This window comes from Balaenoptera physalus, assembly GCF_965194825.1.
Source record: "Balaenoptera physalus genome assembly, chromosome: X".
Taxonomy (NCBI): Eukaryota; Metazoa; Chordata; class Mammalia; order Artiodactyla; family Balaenopteridae; genus Balaenoptera; species Balaenoptera physalus.
Genome location: NC_138903.1, coordinates 46,921,459 through 46,943,250, shown reverse-complemented (window position 1 = coordinate 46,943,250; position 21,792 = coordinate 46,921,459). Strand labels below are relative to the sequence as shown.

Sequence of the window (21,792 nt, the reverse complement as noted above, 5' to 3'; positions counted from 1 at the left end):
TGTTACCTGCAAATAAGGACCGTTTTATTTCTTCCTTTCTGATCTGTATACCTGTTACTTCCTTTTTTTACCTTATTTCAGTGGCTAGAACTTCCAACACTGTGTTGAATGAAACTGGAGAGAGCAGACCTTCTTACTTTGCTCCTAATTTTGGAGGGAGAGTATTCAGTGATTCGGCTTGTATGGTGTTGGGGCTAACTGCTACTTCCTGTAGCTGAGGCAATGTAATAGCCTCCCACAAATGACTACAGCCACAATGATGTGACAGCCACTTGCTCTAAGTTAATGGGTGTGAGGTTTTGTGAGACAAAGCAAACCTGAGAGTAAGTGTACAAGTAGCTCACTTATAGTTTCCACTACATGTATCAGATTGTTGCCAGAATCCTGTTGGCCTCATTTTATATATTTGGAAGTTGTTGGCAGAAGGCATCTTGCTTATTTTCTCTTAGATGCTGAGGTAATTTTTTTAAAAAGTAATCTGGAATCACATACCCTAAATGTGAACTTTAGAGGGGAAACATCTTTTTTTCTTCAGGAATGACCCCAACAGCAACATTTTAGAACATATTCTGGATTTTGTACCAACTCTTTCTGAATGCCCATTGGTTGAATGGATGCCAGCCATACAGACAAATACATGTTATTTCCAGAATACCGAACATGTTGGACTAACTCTAGACCAAAAGCTGCCTAAAATTTATACTTGAGCTTGGTCAGCTTTATATTATGCCAGCCTTCTTGGAGGAGGGACATTGACCCCCAGTGACTGCTGTATAGCAAATACATTATTAGAGGTAAAGAGCCCTGCAGTTCACCTCTTCCTCTGCATATGTGCTAGTTGCTAATGGGGGAAACCTTTATTTCTTCCTGTGCCTTGGCCGGAGCATCTTAATGGACCTTAGTAAAATGATTGTGTTCTGTGCTCAGGATATTTCTAGTGGGAGTCTTATACCTCATTTTCTAATGAAAAAAAATAAAAGTATTTTGTTTCCTTTGTTCTTATGACATAATGTATTTTTATGGGTTAAAACAGTAAAAGATACAGAAAAGCACAGGTAAAACAATCATACATAATCCTTTTGGTTAGATTGAATTAACATTTTGATGCATACCCCTTCTAAGCTGTGTTCTTTAAACATGGGTTTATACTATTTATTCTGTTTTGTAACCTTTTTATTTCACCATGAACAGCTTTGCTGTTATGTAATTGTGTGCAGTGTTTTTAACAGCTGTGTAATAGTCTGTTTTAAACCAATCCTATTTTGGATATTTGATCCTTTTCACTTCTTCACTGTTATACATGGTCATGCAGTATGGATTCTTGTGATTAAATATATATATACATTCTTATGATTTTCTTTGGGTAAATTCCCAGAAGTGGAATTGCTGAGTTTTCCAAAATACTGCAGGATGTGGTGAATTTTTCCATCCTGAGGTGTGTTAAAACATTTTACTCTTACTTTCAAGTATGAGTTTGAGAGGTCAGGGTGGGGGGCATTTTAATTTTGGCTTAAATTGGTTACAGGCTTGTGTAACTTGAATGTGGGCCAGTTTTATTTGGAGAGATTGTTTACCACTCCTTACCTCGTACCTGTACCTCTGAGTTGGCCTGCATCATAACTTACTTTAAACATTTTGCATGCTCTTTGTTCTATATTGTCTATGTCCAAGCATGTAGAGCTCAAGCTTGCAACTTTAAGTTCTCACTTTTTGGGGAATTTTCTTTTCAGATCATAAAACAGAAAATCGAAAACATGAAAGTAGACAGGACTAAACTGAAAAAGACACCTACTGAGGCTGTAAGTATCCAAAAGTTTGCCTGTTTTTTCATTTCAGAAAAAAATCTTTTCAGTCAGTTCACTCATATTGATCTTCCAAATATATCATCACTTATATACACACAGTGCAGTAAAACAGCAACTTGTCTTGAAACAGTCAAATTTTCTTTTGAACTTCCCTTGGTTAAAAAGGTGAATAAGCTAGTGATCAGCGGAGAGTGAGCACTAAACAGTTTATAGCTATATGTACCTGAAGTAGGCTATCTGGCTGCTGTTTCTGTGCATTGAAAGGCAGCATGGTATAATGGAAAGAGCAAGTATGGATTCAGATTCTGTCTGTATTTGCGGGATCTTTCTCAATTTTGTTATCTAGAAAATTAAAGTGGTAACACCTTTCTCACTAGATTTCTTGTGAGGCCAGTGTTTTAGCTTTCTTTATTACTGATTCTTAATCATACAGTTCAGCTTAACCTATATTAACCTGTGTATTGGGTGTCCATGTCAGTTGATCCTGTGTCAGCAGTAGAAATCCCAGCTTCTGTCCAATATTCTATTGGCCTGCTTAAACTGCATTCTGAAATTAAGGAAGTATTGTATTGTTATGACACTCCCATAGACCCCATGTGCTGTAGTTCAAGGAGCACAAGCTTTGGAATTAGACATGGGTTTGAATCTTACTAGATTTTTGTGTCTGAGAGTTAACTTGCCTGGTTTCCACAGCTGTAAAATGGGGTTGAAAATTCCTCCCTCCCTGATGTGAGGCAGCTGCTCAGTAAAGTATCTGGCACATAATTAGTTGGTTCATTTTCTAAATACAGGCCACTTGGTTTTTTAAAAACTGTAACTACCTGGCAAGTATCACCCAAGGGTATCACTATTGATATTTATTCCAGTATTGCATGGGCAGTTCTCCTGCCCTTTTCATTCAGTGTTATACTAATGAGTATGAGAAGTGCTGTCTTCGTACATCCTCTCCAGCATTGCAGATTATCTTTTAAATTTTTGTTAATAGGTGGAGAAAAAATATTTCACTCTTCTGATTTGCATGCCTTAATACATATATTTTCACATTTATTGGCCTTATATTAGTTGTCTGCTCGTGCTGTTTTATTTTGTATTTGACATTGGAATGTCAGTTTCTTATTGAATGCCATACATATTGAGTATGTTCATTTTACATACCTGTTCATTTCCTTTTCATTTTGTTTTTGATATGTTTTGGCATCTAGAATTTTCGACAGTTAACATACTCAAATTTTTTGGAAACTGAAGAGCAAAAAGAAAACTCGCCTGAAGTCATTTAACTTCCAGGATAATTCAACCTTGTAGATAATCAGAGAAATTCAGTTTCTTTTTCTTTTACCTAGTAGATTGTTATAGATTTGTTCTTGGAGTCACACTTATGTACAGATTCCTGGCTTATTTCAGTTAGCATAATGCTCTCAAGGTTCATGCATATTGTCACAAATGACAAGATTTCATTCTTTTTTTATGGCTGAATAGTATTCCATTGTATATATGTACCACATCTTCTTATCCATTCATCGATGGACACTTGGGTGTTTCCATATCTTGGCTATTATAAATAATGCTGCAATGAACATGGGGGTTCATATATCCTTTCAAGTTAGTGTTTTCATTTTCTTTAGATGAATACCCAGAAGTGGAATTGCTAGATCATATGGTAGTTCTGTTTTTAATTTTTTGAGGAACCTTCATACTGTTTTCCATAGTGGCTGCACAAGAAAGATATTTATTGATCACTTTATGTATCGGCAGCTATGCAGAGGGTTTTTTCCCTAGATTTGACATCTTTATTGGAGCAAATCAACATAAACCATGGCAATTGGTATGCAGCCATTGAACTGGCAAGTACTTTGTTTTGTACTACCGTAAGTAAGGAAAATCACACTCAGTTTGCATTTATGCAACAGGGACAAGACGGTAAAGATACACTTTTGTCCCTGGTGCATTCTGCAAACCGCAAAGTCCATAGGGATCTTGATACTCCTGATAAAACAACATGGTGCTGGTACGTTAAATTGATGCTGTTATGCTAACTGGGGCTTGTGAACAGAAAGCACAAGCACTTTAGATGCCTTAGACATATGTGTGCCAGAGAGTGCCCTTTGAAGGTTGAGGGCCTGCCACGTCAGGAAATTTTCTAGGGGTTCAAAGGTCTGGGAAATGTCAAAATTTCCCTTCTAAAGTGAGAGACATGTTTTTGCACCTTGTACCACACACCATGAAGAAAGAGGAACAGTGTATGGGGTGCCTCTTTGGATTTTGGAGCCAGCATGTATTACATTTAGGCATGCTGTTTTGATCCATTTACTGGATAATTTCTGAAGTGATAGTAGTGTTTGGATCTAGAGAAGACTCTGCAGAAGGTTCAGGCTATGATGTAAGCTGCCCTACTCTGTGCACATTATGGCCTAGTAGATCCAGGTGTCTGACTTAAGTGTCAGCCAAAGATGCTGTGGGATGCCTCTGGCAAGCCCCAATAGGAGAATCACAGCTTAAGACCTAGGGGGTAGAGTTTGGCCATGCTATTCTCTGCCAACAGCTATTCTGACATTCAGAAAAGCAGCTTCTGGCTTGCTACTGGACCTTGATAAAGACTGAATGCCTGATTATGAGATACCAAATGATTACAGGACCCAAATGTTTGTCATGAACTGGGTGCTATCTAACCCACAGAATCATAAAATTGGGTCTGCATCGTTGCAATCCATTAGAAATTGAAGTGGTATATTTGATAGTAGGCCCAGGTAGGTCCAGAAGGCACAAGTGAACTGCATGAGCAGGTGGTTCACACTCCTTTGTTATCTGTTTCTACTACTTCACTACCTCTCCCTCAACCTGTATGACTTCAAGGAGAGGAAGAAAAAGTGCAGGTCTGGTTTGTTGAAGGGTTTTATGCCAAGAATTTTACATGTCTTTAATTACCACAGAAATTTGAGATGACTCTTAATAATGTTTACTTTAGAGAGAGAAAAGGTTTCAGACTTAGCTTAAAAAAAATTTGCCCTTAAGCCCCTATTGTTCCACGTTCCATTTTGGCTGCAGAAAATGCCCCTAGTTTAAATCTCACAACATTGCTGGGTAAATAGGTCGTGCTAAGTTCATTTTGCGGAAGAGGATACTGAGATTCAAAGAGGTAGCTTACCAACCACCTAATTCTAAAGTCCATGCTCTTTGTAACAGTAAGCTGTCTTTCAGTATTTAAGCTCCTAATATGTGAGATAAGTGCTTTATGCAAATACTTGAGCTTCACATTTCCAAGGTGGTTCTTAGGTCTTTTTTCTGGTGAGAAAACTGTGGCTGAGAGGTTGGATTTGCTCATGATCAAACAACTTTGTAAACATCAAGTGAAAAACTGAACCCAGATTTGTTTGGTTCCAAATCTAGGCCCATTCCTAGGATACCATACTGCTTTACAGAGTCAAAGAGCAAGTGTAATCACTTCCAGCTGCCATCCATTAATAGCAGCATCTCTATCCCAGTCTCTATCCCCCCCGCCCCCCGCCACCAGCTCCACTTTCGGAAACTTACTATGAACTCTGAATCCACACCTTGTTACCTGACAAACAGGCCCTTTCATCAGTAAAACAGAGCAGGAATATATGGAAATGGAAACCCCAAGTAAGAATGGAGTCCTAGTTTTACACAGTTCAGAAATTCTTTGCCTCCTATAATTGGACGGTTTAATGTTGCAGAAAAATATAGCCAGTGCTAATCTTCACCTTTGTGAATTCACTAGGGCTCCTCAGTGTTCCTCTAATTGAACATTTCTTATCAGGCATTCTAGTTAACTTTCAGACTATGATACAGATTCCTCATTTTGTTTTTATTGATATTTAGCTTGTTTCCTTTACTTCTGTTGTCTGTACACTTCCAAGTAGTTTGTCTACATCTACAGGTTCATCCAGGTTTTAAAAAAATACACAGATGGACTGTTTCATTATAAGATTTCTGTATTAATCTCAGGTGATCGTCTGGCAAATTTCCACTTAAGTAGTGAGTTCTATCAAAAGTTAAATCATTGAGTGTGTTGACATAAGGGGTTTTTTTTCCTATTCTTCCTTGTTGTGTCTCCCTCATACTCCAAAACACCCTTCTGTGAATACCTGTTTGTTTTTCTCAGCCTGCAGACTGCAGAGCCTTAATAGACAAACTCAAAGTTTGTAATGATGAGCAACTCCTCTTGGAACTGCAGCAGATCAAAACATGGAACATTGGAAAGGTATGTAAACCCATGCTCCCAAAAGAGAAACCAAAACGAGGTAGCCTCATTCAGCAATTACTTAATAAGCATCTAGTGTGTGTCTGGCACAGCTCTAGACCAGTAATTTTAGCCTGTGAATGGTTGCCAAGGAAATTTTGAAAGAAATGTAAAAGGAAAATTTTGCTAGCCAAGGATGAAGAATGTTTATACAGGTGATGATAAAGAATCTCAACCACAAAATTCCTTTAGTTTGACTGACAATATGAGCTTGAGATAGTCTCAGGATTTTTACTCTTAGCTTAAAAGACTCTTCTTTAGATAACTCTAAAAATGAGCACTTCAGATAAAGTGGATTCTGGCAGGGAAAGTCCTTGTGTTTTTAGACCTCAGAGGTAGCCAGAATTCTCCTTTTGAAGACCTAGCTGTAGGGGTTTTGATAGATATAGCAATGAACTCGGGTCCATGTGGCTCAGAGTATGATCTTTCTCATAGGTTTCTGTACTGGTGGGGGATTGAAGAGAAGCAAAGTTGGGAAGTGAACTTGTCTAGGTGTCATGCTTAGCAATCCATTGCAGCAAAGCTCAGCTACAGAGTACCCACACAGTACTTTCACCTTATTCTTATATCTTCCTCTTTCTCTTCCCCTCTCCAGTGCGAGTTATATCACTGGGTGGATCTGTTGGACCGCTTCGATGGAATTCTGGCAGACGCTGGACAGACAGTGGAGAATATGTCATGGATGCTCGTGTGTGATAGGCCAGAAAGAGAACAACTGAAGATGCTTCTCTTGGCTGTGTTGAACTTCACAGCCTTGCTCATTGAGTACAGCTTTTCCCGGCATCTGTATAGTTCCATAGAGGTAGGAGAGGTTCAAGCCTTTGTGATCTGTTCTTAACTAGAATTGTTCATGTCCAGAATAAGGAAATTGTTCTATCTGATGATTCTTTCCTTTTCATTACGGAGTTCTGGGGTTTTCAATGTCAAAGACATTGGTAGGATGTTTCTTGGCTAAAGATACCCTTCACAGGGTTGATGGGAAGGTTCTTTACTGTCACCTTCACCTTGCCTTTTAAGATTCAAGAAATTAATGCGAATGTAATACATGTATTGGTGTATTCTTGGGAATTTACAGGAGTTGATCTTGGTCCCAGGTTATCAGAGCAGCCCCAAATTACTTTTAAAATATTAGACATAATTCGATTTCCTTGACACATTACTGCACTTACTGCTTTTCTAAGTTTTAGTGTGCTGCTTTTTAATTTCTGCTCCCCCTCCCCAAAATGTATATTAATAGCATGCTATGTATTCTTAAAGAGTAAAGTGGGCACAGGAATTAGTGAACTTTTGAATTGGTCAAAAATCAGTATAAGAAGAAACTCTCTTCCTTTAGCCTAACTTTAGAGTTTTTATCACTGTTGATCTAGTGCCCTGTTGTTATGTGTTACTTTTCCTAAGTCTTCATTAAAGAAACAGAATCAGAATCAGAACAAACAGGTAGAAAGTAAATGGCTTAAGAAGAGAAGTGGAATAACTGAACTGAAGACCTAATACCTGAAGTTTTAAGTAGGGGATGGCTAAGCAGTCTGTTGAAGATGAAATAGATAAGCTGCAAAAGGAAATCCATAGCCTTCTGTGGATAATCAGCAACCAGAAATACTTTGGTTCATTTCCAGCTAAATTACATACTGATTTTAACACTAACCAAATGTTTCAATATATTGGTAAATTTTGATTGTATTAAAAAGCAAAAATAGTTAACTCTTGGGTTATTGTTACATACACTGTATTGTAACAGTCATAAGTGCCACCAGCTGTTGTTATTTTTAGTTTCTATATGAAGAGCCCTGTGTTTTAATTAATTCCTATTTTGTATTTGTTGTAAAGGATACAGAAGGAGCATAAAATTATCTTAGTCTATACTTTTAGTCTAGTTGGAAAGTTAATGTTCTTGAGTTCTGCTGTGTATTAAAATATTACATATGTCTCTTTTGTAATCTGTTTCTTCCTGTGGAGACACCTGTGTAATTTTGAACTGTTCACATTTTTTTTAACTTAAATTGGACTTTCTGGCTTGCTGCCAGATTATAAGCTGCTTGGGCATAAGGTTACATGTTGTAGGTGCTCAAATATTTATAAATTTTTTTTGTATTGTTAAACTTCTTGATAGCTTTGTAAATCCATGGCATTTCAAGTTTTCAAGGTCTTGTATGCCTGATACCATGAACTTGCCCCCCCATTTTTGTCCCCTGTAGCATTTGACAACTTTATTGGCTTCTTCTGATATGCAAGTGGTGCTGGCAGTCCTCAACCTTCTGTACGTATTTAGCAAAAGATCAAATTATATCACACGCCTTGGATCTGACAAGAGAACCCCACTGCTAACCCGGCTGCAGCATTTGGCAGAGGTGAGTCATGGGTGAAGAGTTGGAAGGACACAGAAGTTGGACCCTGTTATTCCTTTTCACAGGTGTTTCTTGCAGTGTCAAAATGAATAGGAATCCATAAGTTAACTTTACTGGCCTAATTGAGTAGAGCTATTGGGGCCCATTTAACTAAGGTACCCCAAAAATCCTAGGAAGTATTCTCAATTTTATGAAGTAATTTTGAGGAATTTCATGAATCTCTGCTCACAAAGAGAATCTCTCTTTGTTCAAAAATGGCCACTTCTCTTCTGGAAAGAAAGTTTAGAATCAGATTCTGTTTGGAGGGAAACATTGGCTGCAATAAAAGATCTGGATTTTGAGTCCTGGCCTACCTTATTAGCTCTGATAGCAGTTTTCTCATCTGAGAATTTAGTTATATCTACCTTAAGAGTATTTTCAGAATAAAATAAAATGTAGGGTTCTTAGTGCTGCGCTCAGTAATTGTTGTGTGGTGGTAATGATTGTTAATTGAAGGCAAAAAGGCTCATGTTAAATTCAGCTTACTCAAACTATTGTCCAGTGTTTGTAGAGGCAAACTGATAATACATACTCAGGTTTGAGAGAGGTAGCCATTGCTAGAAAGCTTTTTTGGAAGAAAGTTGGTAGGGCTAACTTTTTAAAAGCTGAATAATAAATGGTTACCTCACAAGTCATACAACTCAAGTTTCAGGCTATTTTTAGGTGCATGGTTACTTTAAAATCATTTTTGTGTGATTATAAATGTAACATGTATTGCAAAAATTCTAGGATGTATAGGAAAGTATAAAGAGAATGTTAATCACCTGATATTCATCCAGATGGAGCCTCCCTTAAAATTTGAGCATATTTTCTTGGATTTGCAAATACAAGATTATTTTTAACCATTTTCTCATGATAGTTTTTTAGTGACTCAGTTAACCCAGTGATGTGAGCCAATTGTGACTATGCACAGATATTAGTGAACTGCAAATACAGCAGAAGTTCTCCAAGAAGACTTGAATCAGTTAAAAGCCAGTTGGTTGATTTTTGTGAGGGTCTAGGACACTGGTTCTCAAACTTGAGCATGCATGAGAAAGAGTCGATTTATTAAAGCATAGAGAAGTCTCCCTCCTCTGTCTGCTCATACCCCTTTACCTCAATTCCCGCAACCCCCATTTCTGATTCACTAGGCCTAGGGCAGAGCCCAGTAATGTGCATTCCTAATAAGTTTCCAGGGAATGTTGAGGCTGCTGGTCCAGGGATCATACTTTGAGAACCATTGGTTTAATCTATCCTATTGGGCAAAGTTACAGAATCTTACCAGATTCTTATAGTTCCATCCCAAAGGCATCAAGACCTTTTCTCTGATACCTGAATACATACCCATTCTTGAGCAAATCCCATCTAGTGAGGTGGTGTCAAATATGCCATGGTTGATATAAATGTTATTTATTGGGTATCTACTTAATTGCCAGGATCATATGGGAACTCTATGGAGTAGGTGAAGACGATGAGATTCAGAAGTTACGTTATTTTTAGGAAAAGCCCATGGGCTTTTAGCCCCTGATAAAGTGTGAAATGTGATAACTGCTGTTTGTAGAGTTGATTGGGCATGGTTTATGTTCCAAACCTGGGTGTCAGCCTGAGACCCAGCTACTTGAATCCACACCCAACTCTTCCACTTGATAATATTCAAGAAGTATATGGCTAATCCTGCACGGGAGATAGTATAAAACATGTTCTTTTCTTTAAAAAGCTCACATAGTAGTTGAGAAAGTGATATAGGGGCATAATTAAAAGGACAAAGAACTAGTTCTTCTTAGTACTAACTAATAAGTACCCTTGCATCTTAAACATTCCGTAGGTTTATCTTGTTGGCTGCAAAACAAACATAATAAAAATATGTGCTTGGTATTTAAAAATTTTGGAAATGTACGGAAGAAAATTTATCATAATTATGTATCTACTCTTCACATTTTGGTACATTTTCTTAGTCTTTATGCATATTTCTTTACATAGCTGAATGCATATAGTATATGTAACTTGATATCCTACTTTATTTACTTAACATACTAGCATCAGTGTTTTCCCATATTAACTTTACATAATTTTGTAAGAAATGTTTCTTTGTATTTAATAATGGTAATATCTCAGAAATGTCACAACATCACAGACTTTCATGAATCATGGCTTGACATGGTCTTTTAAGGATCCCAGCTTACCACAACTTTCTTATTGTAGGCACTTGATTTTTATTAGATCACAAAAGATAGAAAGATTTAGTGGTGACAGTAATAGTTGAAGTATTCTAAAAAACAATTAGTTGTGACAACAGAAGAAACAAAAGGAAAGTAATTGTGAAGATATATAGCCTTTCAAGCTTATTCCACCTTGCAAGCTTATTCCGCCTTGCAAATTCAGATCCTTGGTTTGACTTACCTGTCACCCCTATGTGGCATCAAGTATTTATATATCCCTTATCCTCGCAGTTCTCAGCAAATTCCATGTTTCTTCACTGGAAGTCCTGGGAATAGCCAAGAAAATATTGAAAATGGAATGAGGAAATACTCTTCCTATTGGGTATTAACTTTTTTTATAAAGCTAAAAGGAATTAAAATAGTGTGGTAATAACAGTGGAAAATTTCCAGAAATGGATCCAACGTGTAAGAATCACTAAGCTTAATCATTTTTAGCTTTTGATATAAAGTGAGAGATGTGCAACTGTTCCTTTTACTTGAATACTTAGAGGCCCTTGTAAGTTTATTAATTGGCCTAATTTCAATATTATTGTGTCTCAGGGAACAGAGAAGCCTGAGGAGAGGGAGAGAGATGGTAGAACAGCCAGTCAGTGGAGCAGTCAGAACACATATTTTTTTTTCCATTAAATTTGCCATCTTGTATGGGCATGGTTCGTGGCACCCCAAAATAATGACAATAGTAATAACAATGATCACTGATCACAGATCATCATAACAAATATAATAATGATGAAAAGGTTTTAAATATTGCAAGAATTACCAAAATGTGACACAGTGACATGAAGTGAGCAAATGCTGTTGGAAAAATGAAAAAACCAGTAGACTTGCTCAATGCAGCGTTGCCACAAACCTTCAATTAAAAAAGCAGTATCTGCAAAGCACAGTACAATAAGGTATGCCCCTGTGCATAGGCTCGATTTTGAAGTAAAGATCAGAGAAATCAAGTAACTTGTTCTGGTTGTTATTGAAGATGAACAGAATAGCTGTCTTAAATCTTTCCCTTTTCTCTGGTTCCTCCTGTATGTATATTTTAAAAGAACAAGCTTGAGAGAGCAAGAACATACTTTTTTTTTGGTCAATGTAGCTAAAGGTTTGTCTATTTTTGTTGATATTTTCAAAGAAACAAATTTGATTTAGCTGATTCTGTTTTTCTATTTTGTTTCATTTATCTCTGCTCCAGTTTTACTATTTCCTTTTTTATGTTTGCTTTGGGTTTAGTTTGCTGCTGTTTTTCTAGTTCCTTAAGGTGGACTGTTAGGTTACTGATTTGAGATCTTTCTTTTTTAAATGTAGGCAATTAACAGCTGTAAATTTCCCTCTAAGCACTGCTTTATCCCATAAATGTATCCCATAAGTTTTGATATGAAGTGTTTTCATTTTCATTCGTCTCAAGGAATTTTCTAATTTCCCTTTTGATTTCTTCTTTTACCCATTGGTTGTTAACAGTATATTGTTTAATTTCCACGTGTTCGTGAATTTTCCAGATTTCCTTCTGTTACGGATTTCTAATTTCTTTCTGTTGTTGGATATGATACTTTGTATGATTTTATTCTTTTTTAGAAGTTTCTTAAAGTTTGTTTTGTTGCCTAACATATGGTCTATATGGGAGACTATTTTGTATGTACTTGAGAAGAATGTATATTCTGTTGCGGGGTGGATTGTTCTATATACATGTATATATCTGTTAGGTCTGGTTGATTTAATGTTCAAGTCTTATGTTTTCTTGATTTATCTTTTGTCTAGTTATTAATGTTTTCCCTGTGTATTACAACTAACATCTTCATTAATGAAAAGTTAGTTCAAATTAATACCAACTTAGTTTTAAGAGTAGACAAAAACTTTCCTCCTATATAGCACTTTCCTCCCACTGTATGTTGTTGCCACAAATTACATCTTTATATATTGTGTGCCCATCAACATAGATGTAGAATTTACTTTTTTATGTAGTTGTTTTTTAAAACACTCAGAAAAAAAGGAGTTACAAACCAAAAATACATTAATAATGCCTTTTATATTTACCTGTGAAATTAACTTACTGGTGTTCTTAATTTCTTCATATGGAGTCAGGTTACTGTGGCGTGTCCTTTCATTTCAGCCTGAAGGACTCCCGTTTAGCATTTCTTACAGGCAGGTCTACTAGCAACAAGCTCTGTCAGCTTTTATCTGAGAAAGTGTTAATTTCTCCTACATTTATGAAAGATAACTGTGCCAGATATAGAATCTGATTGGCAGTTATTTTCTTTTAGCACTTTGAATATGTCTTCCCACTGCATTCTGGCCTCCATCGTTTCTGAGGAAAAATCAGCTGTGAGGATCCCTTGTATATAACAAGTCACATTTCTCCTTCTGCTTTCAAGATTATTCTCTCTGTCTTGGCCTTTGACAATTTGATTATAATGTGTCTTTCTGTGGATCTATGTCGTTTTATCCTGTTGAAATTCATTGAGCTTCTTGGATTTATAGATTCATGTCTTTTGTCAAATTTGATGTTTTGGCCATTATTTCTTTAAATAATCTCTTTGCCCCTTTTTCTGTCTCTTCTCCTTGGACCCCCATTATGTATATGTTGGTATACTTGGTGAAGTCCCACAGATCTCTTAACCTCTATTTACTTTTTTTTTTCTCTATCTGCTCTTCAGACTGGGTAATCTCAATTGACCTGTCATCAGGTTCATTGATTCTTTTTTTTTTTCACCTTCCAATATTTATTTTCAAATTTGTCAGAATTTTTATAAAAGTGATGCATGTTCAGTGTTGAAAATTAAGAAAATACAAAAAAGTATAAAGGAAGAAAATAATAATAATCCTCAACCACCACCATGTAGAAAAAATAACTAACATTGTGTTTCATATGCTGCTTTCCCCCCCCCATGTAACCTATGGTGAGTATTTTCCCACAGCATTAAATATTCTTTGAAAATACCATTTTTAAAGTCTTAGCTTCCAAACCACCCTCCTGGTCCTCCATTGTTGCCCTTCTATGTCTGCTTGACTGGTGCCTCCTCTTCTGCTGCCTCCGAGTGTTAGAGTGGCCCAGGACTCCACCCCAGGCTCTGTGTCTTATCCAGCTATCAATACATTCTGCCTAGGTGATCTGATCCAATTGCATGGTTTTAAGGACCATTGACTCCAAAAATTGTATGTTTTCCTTGAACCTCAAACTTGTATATTTACTGCCTTCTCAAAATCTCTGCTGGATATCAATTGTAATGTGTACAAAATCAAACTTTGACCTCACCTCACATTTCTTTCCCCCAGGCTCAGTCCATTCCAGATAACTGGCACCCTTGCTTTACTGGACAGTGGCAGGCACACTCTTGCTGCAGGGCCTCTGCACAGCTACATCCCCAGTTGTCTCTATGGCTTGCTCCCTCATCTTCTCTAAGTCTTAAGAGCCACCATCTCAGTGAAGTCTTCCCTACCATCCTGTTTTAAAATTAGAACACCTACCTTACTCCCTATTACACTTTTCTTCATTTTTTTTCTGTAGCACATATTGCCACCTAACATTATATATATTTAATTAAGTTCATTAATTCATTTTTCTCCCTGCTTACATCTGCTGTTGAACCACTCTAGCGAATTTTTCATTTCTGTTATTGTGCTTTTTCAGCTCCAGAATTTCTATTTGCTTCCTTTTTTATAACCTCTGACTCTTTATTGACATTCTTTGTTTGATGAAACATCATTCTCATGGTTTCCTTTAGTTCTTTGTATATGATTTCATTTAGCGCTTTAAGCATATTTAAAATAGATGATTTAAAGTCTTTGCCTACTAAATCCAGTGTCTGGACTTGCTCAGGAATGGTTTCTATTAATTAATTTTTTCTGGTTTTATGGGGATATAATTGAAATAAAGCATTGTGTAACTTAAAGGTATACAACATGATGATTTGATACACTTAATATATTACAAAGTGATTACCACAGTAGAAATTTGTGCGATTTGACCAACATCTCCACATTTCCCCCAATCCCCAGTCCCTGGCAACCACCATTCTTACCTCTATTTCTATGTGTTGAGCTTTTTTAGATTCCATGTATAAATGATACCATACAGTAATTGTCTTTCTCTGTCTGATTTATTCACTTACTAGAATGCCCTCAAGGTCCATCCATGTTGTCGCAGAAGGGGAGATTTCCTTCTTTCTTGTGGCTGAACAATATTTCATTGTGTGTGTGTGTATGTACAGCACATCTTCTTTATCCATTCATCCATAGACAGACACTTAAGTTGTTTCCATACCTTGGCTAGTGTGAATAACTTTACAGTAAGTATGGGAGTGCAGATATCTCTTTGTCCTGATTTCCTTTCTTTTGGATAGATAGCCAGAACTGGGATTGCTGGATCATATAATAGTTCTATTTTTAATTTTTTGAGGCACCTCCATACTGTTTGTTTTCTGTAGTGGCTATACCAATTTCTATTCCCACCAACAGCGCACAAGGGTCCCCTTTTCTCCAAATACTCACCAATACTTGTTATCTCTTGTCTTCTTGGAAATGGCCATTCTATCAGGTGTGAGGTGATACATCATTGTGGCTATGATTCGCATTTCCCTGATGACTAGTGATACTGAGAACCATTTCATGTAACTGTTGGCCATTTGTATATTGTCTTTGGAAAAATGTCTATTCAGTTCCTCTGCCCATTTTAAAATCAGATGGTTGGTTTTTGTTATTGTTATTCAGTTGTATCAATATGAGTTCTTTATATTTTGGATAGTAATTTCTTATCAGATATAATGGTTTGCAGATAGTTTCTCCCATTCAGCAGGTCGTCTTTTCATTTTGTTGATTGTTTCTTTTGCTGTGCAGAAGTGTTTTAGTTTGATGCAGTTTGCCTTTGTTGCTTTTGGTGTCATGTCCAAAAAATTGTCACCAAGACCAATGTTGGGGTGCTTTTACCCTGTGTTTTCTTTTAGGAGCTTTATGGTTTCAGGTCTTATGTTGAAGTCTTTAATTTAGGTTAATTTTTTGAATGGTATAAGATAGGGGGTCCAATTTCATTTTTCTGTGTGTTATCCAGAAAACTGGTTATCGAGTTTTCCCAGCACCATTTATTGAAGAGAGTATATTTTCCCCATTGATTATTGGCTCCCTTTCAAATATTAGTTGACTGTGTATGTGAGGATTTATTTCTGGGCTCTTGATTATGTTCTGTTGGTCTGTGTGTGTTTTTAATATGCTAATACCATACTGTTTTGATTACTATAGCTTTGTAATGATGTTTGAAATCAGGAAGTATGATACCTGTAGCTTTGTTCTTTCTCAGGATTGCTTTAGTTTTTTGAGGTCTTCTTGGTTCCATATAAATTTAAGGATTGTTTTTCCTATTTCTGGGGAAAACGTCATTGAAATTTTGATAGTAATTAAAATCTGTAGATTGCTTTTGGTACTGTGGACATTTTGACAGTATTCTTCCAATCCATGAACATAGGATGTTTGTGTCTTCTTTAATGCCTTTCATCAGTGTTTTATAGTTTTACGTGTACAGATTTTTACCTCCTTGGTAAAATTTATTTCTAAGTATTTTACTGTTTTTTATGCTATTGTAAATGGGATTGTTTTCTTTATTTCTTTTTCAGATAGTGTATGGAGATGTGACTGATTTCTGTATGTTGATTTTGTATCCTGCAACTTTACTGAATTTAATTCTAACAGTTTTTTGGTGGAACCTTGAGGGTTTTCTGTATATAAGATCATATCATTTGCAAATGGAAACAGTTTTACTTCTTCCTTTCTGAATTGTATGCCTTTTATTTCTTTTTCTTGCCTAATTGGCTCTGGCTAGTATTTCCAATACTGTGTTGAATAGGAGTGGTTAGAGTGGGCACCCTTGTCTTCTTCCTGATCTTAGAGGGAAAGAATTCACCCTTTCATCCTTGAGTATGCTGTTAGCTGTGGACTTGTCATATGTGGCCTTTATCATGTTGAGGCATGTTCCTTCTATACCCCATTTTTGAGTTTTTATTATGAAAGGATGTTGAATTTTGTCATTGCTTTTTCTGCAACTTTTGAGATGATCATGCGATTTTTGTCTTTCATTCTCTTAATGTGGTATCACACTTACTGATTTGCATGTGTTGAAACATCTTTGCATCCCAGGGATAAATCCCACTTAAATCATGGTGTATGTTCCTTTTAATATGCTGTTGAACTTGGTTTGCTGGTAGTTTGCTGAGGACCTTTGCAAGTTTGTTCATCAGGGATACTGGCCTGTAGTTTTCTGTTCTTGTAGTGTCCTTATCTGGCTTTGGTATCGGTAATTTTGGCCAGACAATGGTAATTTTTCAAGCAATGAGTTTGGAAGTATTCCCACCTCTTCAATTTTTTGGTAAAAGTTTGAGAAGGATTGGTTATTCTTTAAATGTTTGGTGAAATTCACCAAGGAAACCATTTGGTCCTGGAATTTTCTTTTTGGGGTATTTTTTGATTACTGATTCAATCTGCTTACTCACTATTGGTCTATTCATATTTTCTATTTCTCCATGATTTTGTTTTGTTAGATTATATATTTCTAGGAATTTATCCAATTCTTCTAGGTTATCCAGTTTGTTGACAGTTCATTCATAGTAGTCTCTTAATGATCCTTTGTATCTGTGGTATCAGTTGTAATGTCTCTTCTTTTGTTTCTCATTTTATTTATTTGAGTCTTCAGCCTTTTTTTCTCAGTGTAGCTAAAGTTTTGTCTATTTTGTTGAGTAGTTTTTTTAAAAAGAGCTCTTATTTTCATTAATCTTTTCTGTGTTTTTTCTAGTCTCTCATTTATTTCTGTTCTGATCTTTGTTATTTCCTTTCTTCTGCTAACTTTAGGCTTAGTTTATTCTTCTTTTTCAAGTTTCAAGTTGAGGTATAAAATTAGGTTTATTTGAGATCTTGTTTCTTAATGTAGGCATTTATTCCTATAAACTTCCCTCTTAGAACTGCTTTTGGTGCATCTCATTCGTTTTCATGTGTTTTGTTTTCGTTTTCATTTGTCTCAAGATGTTTTTAATTTCCCTTTTGATTTCTTTTGACCCATTGGTTGTTCAGTAGTGTATTGTTTAATTTCCACATCTTTGTGAATTTTTCCAGTTTTCTTCCTGTTACTGATTTCCAGTTTCATACTATTGGGGTCCAGAAAGATACTTGGTATGATTTCTATCTGAAATTTGCTAAGACTTGTCTTGTGACCTATCATATAATCTATGTAGGAGAATGTTCCATGTGGGTTTGAGAAGAGTGTGTATTCTGCTGTTAAATAAAATGTTATACATATGCCTACTAGGTCCATTGGTCTAAAGTATAGTTCAAATCCAATGTTTCCTTCTTGATTTTTCTCTCAGTACAATCCATTGTTGAAAGTGAGATGTTGACATCTCCTACTATTATTGTATTGTTCTCTGTTTCTCCCTTCATATCTATTAGTATTTGCTTAATACATTTAGATGCTCCAACGTTAGGTCCATATAACTTACAATTGTTATATCCTCTTTGAATTGACCCCTTTATCATTCTATAATGACCTTAATTGTCTCCCATTACAGGTTATGAGTTAAAGCCTGTTTTGTCTGATATAAGTAGCTATCCCTGCTCTTTGGTTTCCACTTGTGTAAAATATCTTTTTCCATCCCTTTACTTTGAGCCTATGTGTGTCCTTAAAGCTGAGGTGAGTCTTGTAGGTAGCATATAGTTGGCTCTTGTTTTTTTTTCCATCCAGCTACTCTATGCCTTTTGATTGGAAAATCAGTCCATCTACATTTGGAGTAATTATTGATAGGCAGGGACTTAGTAATGCCATCTTACTAGTTCTTTTTTTTGTTGTTTTTGTTGTTTTGCTTTTAGAAAAAGATACAATAGTTTTATTTTAACACTGATAACAACTTAACTTTGCATCTGAAAAACTTTACCCTTTTATTCCCCTTCCATTTTATGTTTTTGATGTCACAGTTTACCTCTTTTTATATTGTGTATTCATTAACAAATTATTTTAGCTCTTATTTTTTTTTTAACTTTTGTCCTTTAACCTTTATCATCCATGGATGATTGTTTAAGACAGTGTTCTCCTCGGGCTCTCAAACAGCTGCTGAGAGTGGCTACAGCTGGTTCACAGGCCACTGCAGGGTCCACAGCTGGGACTGAGGTCTGTATGCCTCCTCCCAGGTCCCTTTGCATATGAGGCTGGTTTCCACAGCTCCCATAAAGGCACTTTTCTCCATGAATGGATGCCAAATTATTGCAGGGGTGGGGGGTGCAGTGAGAGACATCTTATTCGGCCATCTTGCTGGCATCACTCCTTATGTTGCTATAATGGACATTTTGGATATTATATGTGGCAACTCTGGAAACCAGATTCTCGCCCCTCCCCAGGGTTTGTTGTTATGATTTGTCATTGTTTGTTTAGACTTTTCTGAACTGACTTCGTAATTCTTTGTTTTGTGTGGTCATTGAAGTCTCTATTCTATTAGCTTAGTGGTCAACTAGTGATTTGCTTTAAATTCCTGGAACCGAAATATCTCTGTCTTTGCCGGTGGGGTCTGTGTGTATGTTGGTATCTTCAGTGTGAATACTCACTGTCTTCGGTACTCAGCCAGGAAGTTTACAACTCTCACTTAGCCTTCACTTCTGGCTTGCATAGAGCCTGATGTCAGCCAGAGATGTGGGAACTTAGTGCTTTTTCAGGTCTTTTCTGAGAATGTGCCCAACCTTGGGCATACATGTGGCCTTCTAGATTCCCAGGAGTGTGTGGAAAGGGCTTTTCAAAGCCCTTATTCCCCAAAGCATTGCACGCCCCAGCCTTTCTTCCCAAGCTTTTCAGTTTGTCTGTTATTTACCCCAATTGTATGCCTGTTCCAGGGGACTAATGCACTTACTCTTGAATGTTTTCAACAAGTGCCCACCCCCACCCCTGGGAGAGTTCAGAATTAGGCAAAAATGATGGATATCTCAAACGCTGTTGAAAATACAGGTTAGTTTTTAAGCAAGATTGTATGGCTGGGGTTTTGGATTTGGAAGTCAATAATAGTGTACAGTTGAGCCATTCTCCCCTATTACCGTAGGGGCTAGTACTTGTTGATGAGTTTTTTAGACTTTGTGGTGGCAGAGTACAGTAGTAGTAAGCAATGCAGAATTGTCTACTTTGCACTTTGGCTCATGTCAAAAAGTAAGGAACTGGAGAGCATGTGATTCCACCCTATGTGAGAGGTGAGCAGGCTGAGCCTGGAAAGCACAGTACAGTACTGAAGACCCAATGGATCAAGACTGACCTTTCAGCAAGCCTGACTGCAGGCATATAAAATACATTTGCTTGCAGGAGCTGTTTATGTTCTTCTCAGTAGCATCCTCACAGAATAATGAAATTGATCTCATTGGAGAAATCACCTTTAGGCAGACCATCTTGCCTTGAGTCTTACTGAAGTTCTTGCTTCTCTTTGCTCCCTCTTTTTGTTTGACTTTAACATTGGATGTCTCTCAACACTGTGTTCCAGGCAGCCACATACTCATAAATATTTTATACACAAAGCTACCTTAGGCACTGTTTTAACACTGTCTTTTCTCTTTTTCCAAGAGCTGGGGTGGAAAGGAGAATGGCTTTGGACTTGCAGAATGTTGCAGAGACTTGCATATGATGGTAAGTAACTCTTTGGGATATGGGTGTCTTTTGACAGAGCTGTGCGTGATCTCTTTTTGAGCCTTACTTTACAATGAATATATGGTATTTAAAGTTGCCACTTCACATCAGGACTTTTGAGGAACCTGAGATCAATTGAGATATAGCATACCTTTTCTAGAAATGCTTGGGCTCTCAATGTACTGGTGGTAAATGAAGAATCTCAGAAACAAAGTATATGATCATACCCATCTCTTGAGTAAGAAACTGCGTTTGGTGAGTCAGTTTGAAAGTGATGAAAAATCCCAGAAAGTACACTTCCTTGCACTTTTTCACTGGAACTATCAGAACTCTGGGCAGTCTGGCATGATTTAAGAATGGCTGCTTGGAAAACAGTTCTGCCATTTTGGTTATTGAGAACTTGTAGTGTTTTGTGTGCTTTCCATGTTTACCCCTCGTGCCTGTCCTGCTCATACCTTTAACCCATGTTTAGACTATGAACTCAGGCCATCCTCCCCTCTGCTTTGATACGTTGCTATAGAACCACAAAGCACAACTGGATTATTATGATACAATTCCGTGCCAAGAAGCAGCTGTATTTTCCAACAGATGTACTGCTGCTTTTGTCAATTTGTCATGTATAGGACAAATGGCTGCAGTGAAATTTAGTGTATTTATCTTAACAAGCCTTTTTACCCCTAGGAGAATGGTTCTTTTTCTGGTCACAGAAAACTACAAATAGAACAAATTACTTTCCCACCTTAGCTGGTATATACTTTCTTTAGTGTGCATTATATGAGTGGATATTGGGTAATATGAGAGGTGAATGTTGTCTGTTTTAATAATCAAAGCTATATAAATCTTAAAGGGTATTCAGTTTGGAATTCTAATTCTGAGAAAATTATTTTTCATCTTAAAGTTTAGTTGATTAATTCTGAGACTCCTTATGTATATCAAGCTTGTTCTTGGCCACTTGAGCAAAACAGTATGATATACTCTACTAGGCTTGCGTGATGTCTGTTACCCATCTTGATCTCAGCCTATATTAAGAAATCATGCATTCTTTTATTTATTGGTATTTGGCATGTCATAGGACTTTGAAAACTTTGTGTACTTTGAAAGGAAGTAATACATATACATGTTAAAAAATTCTAAGAGTATAAAGGGGTATACAATAATTCTCCATCCCCAGAGACAACCACTGCTACCGGTTTCTTTCAAAGATACACTTTAATGGGCATGCTCTTGCAGTCTTACTTTGTTTTTCATGTTGCTTTTCTAGAGTTAAATAGGAATTGTTGTCAAATAGGAATTGTTGTCAGGGTCTGGTTTATATTGACTTGATATCTACCTGTGCAGAAAAGCAGTTGGATATCATGAGAAATGATGTAGGATGGTATGGAAAGGAGTATTTAAAGAATTATGAAGGTAGGCCCATGAGGCATAGTTTGAATAAAATATTTCAAAAGGCGATTATATTCACTGAGATTTCCATAAGAGTGTTCTTTTCCATTCTCGAACTGGTACCTAGACCCTTGTATTTGTCCTTCATCCT

At 36.7% G+C, this 21,792-nt stretch overlaps 1 protein-coding gene across 14 annotated transcripts in view; it reads left to right on the top strand.

Moving 5' to 3' along the window:
- Positions 1 to 21,792, top strand: part of HUWE1 (HECT, UBA and WWE domain containing E3 ubiquitin protein ligase 1) — a 141,776-nt gene that overhangs the window by 25,182 nt on the left and 94,802 nt on the right. For all 14 annotated transcript variants that reach the window (XM_082445050.1, XM_082445059.1, XM_082445060.1 and 11 more), the window contains 5 exons: positions 1,731 to 1,799; positions 5,926 to 6,024; positions 6,659 to 6,865; positions 8,259 to 8,411; positions 20,196 to 20,258. In XM_082445050.1, the coding sequence (XP_082301176.1) occupies positions 1,755 to 1,799; positions 5,926 to 6,024; positions 6,659 to 6,865; positions 8,259 to 8,411; positions 20,196 to 20,258 (567 nt within the window). In that variant the 5' untranslated portion in view covers positions 1,731 to 1,754. The remainder of the gene's footprint in view (positions 1 to 1,730; positions 1,800 to 5,925; positions 6,025 to 6,658; positions 6,866 to 8,258; positions 8,412 to 20,195; positions 20,259 to 21,792) is intronic.